Source organism: Parasteatoda tepidariorum, chromosome 4, assembly GCF_043381705.1.
Source record: "Parasteatoda tepidariorum isolate YZ-2023 chromosome 4, CAS_Ptep_4.0, whole genome shotgun sequence".
In the NCBI taxonomy this organism is placed as follows: Eukaryota; Metazoa; Arthropoda; class Arachnida; order Araneae; family Theridiidae; genus Parasteatoda; species Parasteatoda tepidariorum.
The window spans coordinates 91,003,869-91,012,195 of NC_092207.1; the positions used below are offsets into that span (position 1 = coordinate 91,003,869).

Consider the following 8,327-nt stretch of genomic DNA (forward strand, 5'->3'; position numbering starts at 1 on the left):
ACTTTTATTATAGCTAATTAAAAATAAACTAACATAAAATTGAATTATTTGGGCAGGATGTAAACATGCCATGTCGAAAATAAGGCTCGAAAAATATTGCTTTGAACCGAACGAAAGTTAGAATCAGTTGAGGACAGAAGGATTTACAATCACAGAAGTTTGTATGTTGACCTAATATTGCATGAAATTTAAAGCGCCAAAAATTGAGACCAAACGTCATTTTGTCAAAGTGCTTTTAATTTTTTGATTGTCTCTACGTTTTTTACTAATCTTACCATCTATATTTAGATTTTGAATAATCTCCTTCAAAAGTACTTAATTTCTCACATAATAATCTAAAAATTGCCGCGTAATTATAAATTTATAACTTGTTTTTTCAGCTAAGTATTTAGAAAATAATAATCAAATAAAAATAAGCCCAAGTTGCGCCAAAATTTAAATTAGATTTTTTTCCCTAAGTGCAACTACGGGTATAATATTACTTTCGCTACAACGAATATCATATTACTTCATTTCGTTTCATTCGTTACTTTCGTTTATATTACCACGTTTTGATGCTGGTTCTAAAAACTTGCAACTTTGAATTATTATGCAGAATGTTCCGCAAACAACGCCTTTAATAAATAGTTTTAAAATCTTAGTGAAAACAAGATGAAAAAAATGTATACACAATAAGAACCGAAAATATAATTTTATACCGGGAAAAAAAATCCCAATCGCAATTAGCTGAATCGCAAATAAAGGTACTATGAAAAGCAACAAAATCAATTTGATTGCTGAAAGTAACCTGAACCTTTCTCTAAACATTTCATGTTTCAGCCATTAATAGGATTCTTTAGTACAATCTTCCTCAATTATAATTTGTTAGAATTTGGTAGTGTACTTTTTTTTTGGTTTATATATTAAATTGAGATCCATTTCATTTTTGATAAGGAATCCAAAAATATATAATAAGGGTGGTTATTGTGAAACACCTTAAGTATATAGAGATATAATGCTTTGGACCTATCATATGATTTTTTTTTTTTTTACTTTCGACTATAACATATTTGTGATTCTATTTAAATTCAAATATTAAAATATTTTGCGTAAGTCTTCTTATTTTAGTCAAATATATGACAGTAGTTTATTACTTGTGTGAAATTTCAAAGTTGTTTCAACGTAGCTATAACTGAAATCACCCGTATAAGACTTAATTTTGATTTAAACACACATTTTACAACTAGCAGTGCTCTTTATTTGTCATGCAGTTGAAACTATTACGGAAAATAATGACAGAAAGAGTATAAGACCACAGTTAAAAAGTAGGTTTTCTATTCCAGGAAAAAGGAATTTTTAATGAGATTTGGTCCATTGTCATANTTTTTAAATAAAAATAAACCAAAGTTAAGCCAAAATTTCAATGAGATTAGTGCAACTACTGGTATAATATTACTGTCGTTACAACGAATATCATATTACTTCCTTTCGTTTCATAAGTCATCGTAAGTCATCTTATTTTAGTCAAATATATGACAGTAGTTTATTACTTGTGTGAAATTTCAAAGCAGTTTCAACGTAGCTATAACTGAAATCACCCGTATAAGACTTAATTTTGATTTAAACACACATTTTACATTTTCTCTTTATTTGTCATGAAGTTGAAACTATTACGGAAAATAATGACAGAAAGAGAATAAAATCACAGTTAAAAAGTAGGTTCTCTATTCCAAGAAAAAGGAATTTTTTAATGAGATTTGGTCCATTGTCATACTTACAACTAAAGGAAAAAATATTATGACAAAAAGAAAGGGGCTTCTTATGAATGTGCTGAAAAGTCTCAAGATCTTAAACTTATACAGAATATGTGTATAGCTGCAAGCAAAAATAGGAAGAAAAAAACGAATTGCAGTACAAAAATATATCATTTTTCATCAATTCGAGTAGAAACAGACGAATCGGACGAAATCGGAAAAAATTGTAAGAGCAATGCCAAAACGAGTGAAATGGTCGAGTCGAAGATCGAATCGAATGGTCGAAACGATGAAGTCGAAAGAAGGGCACATATATTATTAATTAAAAAAAAACATCCCTAATAAGCTTTCGTTTTTTGGAAACACGTATTTGATTAAATTTATACTCTTGCTACTGCAACTTCTATTCCTTACATACCTACATTAGCTACTATTCCTTACATACCTACATTACTTCTATTCCTACATTAGCTAAATCTGAATGTTATAGCCACAACAGCTTTAACATTCAGATTTAGCTAATGCTTCTAATGCAAGAACGACAGCCTAGAAGATGACGAAGTTTGATTGCTTGGTTTAGGGAGCCAATTTAAGGCTGAAATCATCCTTTTAATTATGCTTTTAACTTCATTTATTGCTATAAAAATGATGCCCAGGTGTATTAAAGACCAACTAGAAAGAAGTGCGAAATGCGAAGAAAAAGTGAAAGACAAAGTTGTCGAATATGAAGGACAACTCGATGAATGGCGAAGTCTTAAGAGTGAAACGTGAAAACATGTTGAAAAACAATAAACTTTGAAAACATTATTAGTGCCATCGTGTTCAGGAACTTAATCAAACTCCATAAAAGCTCTACACAATGTCAAAAATTGAAAAATATTGCGATGTCTTGGCAAATGGAGATTATTTTGGAACACTGCTATAATATCTACTATTCTGTCAGCAGCTATATCTGGCAAACTTTGTAAAAAATATTAGGAAAACGTATTGCAAATAAAATCTCTGATATACTAAGCAGAACGCAAAAAAATCGCTTTTTTTCCAAATGATTTTGTTTTCAATTTACCGGTCATTTTTTTTTGGGGGGGGGGAGCACCTAGCGAATGGCAGTCTTTTAAACATTTAATGTATTGAAAATAATAGAAAAAATCAAACCTGATCTTAATATATAGAAAAAAAATCAAACCTGGTCTTAAAGTTCGAATTTTTGCTTTCAGCTGCAAATCGAAAAATCATGTTGTCACCGAGGAACCGAAGTAAGAGAAGCTTTATGCCAATTAAAGTGCCTACTATATCAGGAAGCCTAGCAGGTAGCATAGCAAGTACAAGCGCAGCTGTACCGATTACGGACATGAGTCAACTTGTCCGAACTTCCAGGCCTAGCACAATGAAGTCATCTACAGTTTTAACAGAAAATCTTTTGAGAGCTAATGAAGCGCAAATCACACCATTGCGCAATAGGTTTGCTTTTGGCAGAAGGGATAAGTTCTATTTTTTAACCATACCGGGCCTTCTACGACTTGTAGAATGTGTAAGCTTATAACTCAATTACTTGTGATTTTACGAAAATTTTCCAAAATTGGTTGTTGATTTGAAGAAAAAAAAGCATTTAAAGAAAAACGAAACGAGATGGTTTTCTTATTTCTGCTAAAGAAACCAGTTAATTTATTCACATTAAATTTTAGAATTATTTTTAATAATCGTCAATAGATGACGCTACTGAAAGCTAGGCAACAATGTTTTTAAAGTAACCACACTTTGCAGTAACAGCATGGCCCAGTCTCAGAAAAACAAAACAAACATTCATCTGTGCATACATTTTTCAATCAGGACTGTCTGACATGCAACAACAAATATTGTTTCAAACTTTTCTAAGTCAGCAGCCCCATCTATTAACAAACTCTTTAATTAATTTTAAAACTTGCTATCCGAGAACAGAATTAGTAATTAATTCTAATGGAAATGGTCAAGCAATCTGCTAAAAACAGTGTTTTTTTTAACAAAGGAAGGAGTTACATTTTGTGCTATGCAGATTAAAGTAAAGAACAGCGTAAATAAAGCACAAATGAAAGTACAAAAAATTGACAAGTTAGTTTGTCAATTTATTGTACTTTCATCTGTCCTTCGTTTTGTCTTTTTTTCATTTTACTTTAATTAAAGTTTTTTTTTCTGTTAGCAGTACCATCTGTTGTCGTAAATAATTTTGAAATTTCGAAATTTCTTTCAAAAGAAATTATTTTACAAGATCAATGAAACATTCGTTTCTATCTCCTTTCATTTTTATTTAATTGGGTTTCGGAATCATCGGCCATTATTGGGACACTTGTACAGTGCTGAAAAAAAGTACGAAGTCGCTACAGAAAGTGATAAAATGTAAAAAGAAAGTTCTGATGTGGTTTTATTTTATAATATTGCCATAGATTAAGACATAATAAAATCAAAAGCAAAATGAAAATAATAGCATTATTTTCATTTTGCTATATTATACACATGTATTACTTCATGTGTCATAATAAGATTTCAGCGCAAAGTATGTTGGAGAAAAGTATAAAGTTGGTACATTATTTATATCAGTAATCAATGCGAGATCCTTTATTTTCAGTCACATTTATCAATCTCGCATTCATGGATCAAGATCGAGTTCATAAAATGATATCAATATTGTTCAAAGACTTGATTGTATCAATTTAATCCGACTTGCTCTTGAACTATCGACCAGATTTGCTAATGTCTCTTACTAATATGCCCCAAAGGTTTGCTACCGAATTCAGGTCTGAGTTATGAGATGGCCACTCAAGGGATTTAACCTTAATTGCTTTCGTCTAGTATTTATTTGAATATGAAATATGGACTGCGGCATTTAGATGTTGGAAGATTCAGTCTCCATATAATAGCCAATATATCTTGATACATTATTAAATTCATTTTAGTTTATATAAATAAAATTGGAGTTGTACTGCTTGCTTCAAAAGTGACTCAAACCAAGACGGACCACCACCAAATCGACGTTTGGAAAATAACTGTGGTGCTGTTCGTAAGTCGTACCAAAAATATCTACAACCATCTGGTCCATGCAAATTAAACTTCCTTTCCTCCTAAAAAACCACATCACTCCAATTTGTTCCTTTCTTAAGATGTTTCTTTGCAAATGCTAAACGTGCATCTTTGTGTAATTTAGTAAGCAGAGGTTTAACTTTAATATTTTCAAATTGAGTGTTAGAATTATTACTTAAATAGTTTTTAAACGAGAGGAGATTTCTGCATGACAACTGTATTTCATTTTTAATTTGTGCAGATGACATCTTACCGTGACCAGTAAGATTCCAGATTCGTCTTTCTTGCCTTGATGACATTTTTTCCTTTCAATTCACAGCTTATGCCACAGCATTCAGGATTTCTGAGATAACTATTCACTGCAGCCTTATACCTTCCTATGCTTCTTGCAATTTGAGAACCATTCTAGACCATTTCCCTAAAAGCTAAAATTCTACATAGTTCGCCTTCCGTTAAATGAGTTGCCCTTATTGGCATTGAATTGCGCCTGTAAACTACCTAAATCTGCTTTTATACAACTCAAATTTTCTTTCTTGTTCTGGAACAAACGACTTTCTCGCATGTTTTATGCCTGACAATGGCGCAATTAGTATCGACTTTATGCTTTTTTTTTCAAGTTGCTTTTTAATGATTATATCAATTTTGCCATGATTTAAATTTTGTTGTTGTTGTTGACGTATGCCTGTTTAGGCAGAGAGAGTGTGGTTGTTCTTGTTTATCCAATGGCGCCATCTACGGCCAAAACTTCGACTTCTACCACACCGTACGTAACACCCGTTTATAGGGCGGACCCATTCATACATCCACAGATCATAATTTTGACCTGAATCAGAGAACGATCGATCTCCAATCCAGTACCCCCAGAGGTATTGATTTGTTTTGGGAACATGGAGGACTTTTGCAACTCGCCAGATTTAACGTGCATCAGTCACTTTACTACACAGGGAGTCTTCGGCCGGAGGTGTTCGAACCCACGAGCTCTCGGACATGGGACCAGTGCCCTACCGACCAGGCTATCCCGGCCCCATGATTTAAATAATATGCGGAATATAAAAAAAAGCAATTTGGCTTTACATTTGCAAGTTGCAAACGGAAAATAAATTTACATACTCAGTCATAACAGTGGTATTTCACATTTGACAACTTTTTCATCGGCTTCATATTTTTTTTCGAGCACTGCATTATCCTTGTTTTGTGATACTAGTATCATACTCGATAATATAATAACTTACATTTTTAGCAGTTCTTTGCACTCTTGCACGTGACAATGTTTGGGTTCTACGGCACATTTTACGAACGAGAAATTACGTTTGTTGTGACTCCTTTTTACATTTCCACGACAAGGGAGCAGCTTTACTTGCTCGTTAACTATTTCTCCTTCATGGGAAGCATAGTGATGGTTATTTCTGGAATCTTTAGTTCAACCAGCAATACGGCTCTCTTATCCAGTCTTTATGTGAGTAATGTCTTTCGTTTAAATATACTACTGAATTTTACAAATGTTCATTTATTAATGTTATATTTTGTTTCTTTTTTTTAGCCATTTATATTTGATTTGGTGCAATTTATTATGATGGCTGCAGCATCCGTGAGCAACGTTGTGCAGTATAAAGATGTGGAAGTACAGAAGAAAATGGTTATTGGATTAAAAGCAAAAGAAGCAGCCTCGGTAATGAAGCATTATAATTATTTATTATGTTGAATGAAATGTTCTGGAATCGACCTATACGCAAGGTGCTTTATAAAGATCCCCCTTTACATATATTTTTAGAATCTATGTCAAAAATGAAGTAAAATTATATACACGGGCTAAAATTTCTACACTGTTAAAAATATCTCGGTAAAAATGGTGAAGTAGAAATTTATTTAATTGTTATTTTACCATATTCAACCAAAACAGTCAAATAACCATAAAAAAAGGTGATATTCAAAGTGTTAAGTGTGAGAAAAAACGTTTATTGATTGTTTTTTTACCTAATACGGTTTAACAATCAGGATTCTATCCCCACTAACAAGGCCTACCAGATGAAGACCTTTTGCTCTATAGAGCAAGGTACATATAGTATATATAGCTGGGAATGCTAATCGGTCAATCTCATGTCCGGCTAAACAGGGCATCCTAAATAGAAGTTCGAATCCATGAACTGATAACACACTATTTCTTCTTTCAATACATGAAGAGTTTGCAGTGTTTGAAATTCATGAAGAGTTTCTAGTTCACACTGCAATCGGTAACCCTAGGCTAATATAATTCATGTATAAATGGCGTAGCACCCTTAAAAATCTATCGCAAGCTTCATTTTTATGGCCCAGAGACTATGCTAGTTATAAACGGTTTTAAAACCGTAAAGGTAAAGAGACGTTCCTAACCATAAACTTTACGGTTATTCGGATGACAGACTGTTGCCCGTTATTGCGTCGTTGCTTCAGAGGGAAAATTTTAACAGAGTATTATTAAATGCATCAAAAATTAAATTATTAATTTTCTGTACTTGGTGGCTTTTAAACAGCTTTAAACGGCGAATAATAAAGCATTCCCAGAACATTCCTTTGGGGACCAAGGGTGTCATGGAGGTTAAACCTCTATAATTTCGTAACCTGCAGCATGATTTTGGCAATATGGTCATTGCCCACAGATCGACTTTACTTTCCAGACAAGCTGGTACTCATCAATCTGTAGCTGAATGGGCTTCAATCCGTCATTGGGGATCGAACTCCAGTTCTTTACAATGACATTTCAGTGCTTTAACTACTGAGTCATCGCTGCTATAAACGGTGAATACGTGCATGATTTTTACACATACTTTGGTGTACTGTGAGGTCACTGTGATCTCTCAAAAATTTTCCTTATTCGGCAAATTTTGTCGAATATTAGGCAATTTCAGACAATGTCTAACCTACCGAATGTGTTGCAACTTGAAGTAGAATGTGTTTTGTGATTAAATCGAAAATATCAGAAATCTACATAAAATTACTCGTAGTAAAAATACGCTCTTTATCAAAATCTGCTTCTTTCACTATTGCCGAAGATTAGCACCAATAAAAAATTTTAAATTGTAAAACAAATATTTTAAAAGAAAATGTCTAATAAGGGAACGTAAAAAACACCACTTTAACGATGATTTTATGTAAAACAAATATAGTACGATTTGGTAAGAATGAAATTTTGAACTATTTTTCCCCTCCTTTAAATGTAAGTTCGAATTTCCTCTGTCCATTTAATAAGATTTGAACATATATGGCAACGTTACTTTTAAAAAGTAACGAGTAAAAGTACAAGTATTTTTAAAAAAAGTAACGAGTAAAAAGTAAACAGTTCTTATTTTAAAAAGTAACGAGTAAAAACTACAAGTACTAAACAAAAAAAGTAACGATTTAAAAGTACATTTCTAGGAAAGCGAAATTTCAAAGTAACCTAAAATTTCATTGAATAATATTCTTATGTTCTTTAATGTTTTTGCAAAATTGTTGTTATTTATTTAATTATTTTTAATTTTGAAAGTTATGGACATTAATTTATTTTTAAATTCGGAAGAATAT

The 8,327-nt window shown here is 32.2% G+C and overlaps 1 protein-coding gene across 2 annotated transcripts in view; it reads left to right on the forward strand.

The window, feature by feature from the left end:
- LOC107451206 (uncharacterized) overlaps positions 1 to 8,327 on the forward strand; it is a 10,639-nt gene continuing 2,312 nt past the window's right edge. The window contains exons 1-4 of one of the 2 annotated variants that reach the window (XM_043042009.2): positions 1 to 161; positions 2,951 to 3,264; positions 6,028 to 6,243; positions 6,328 to 6,456. In XM_043042009.2, coding sequence (XP_042897943.2) covers positions 2,968 to 3,264; positions 6,028 to 6,243; positions 6,328 to 6,456 — 642 coding nt within the window. In that variant the 5' untranslated portion in view covers positions 1 to 161; positions 2,951 to 2,967. The remainder of the gene's footprint in view (positions 162 to 2,950; positions 3,265 to 6,027; positions 6,244 to 6,327; positions 6,457 to 8,327) is intronic. The other variant, XM_071180522.1, reaches the window with a different exon arrangement.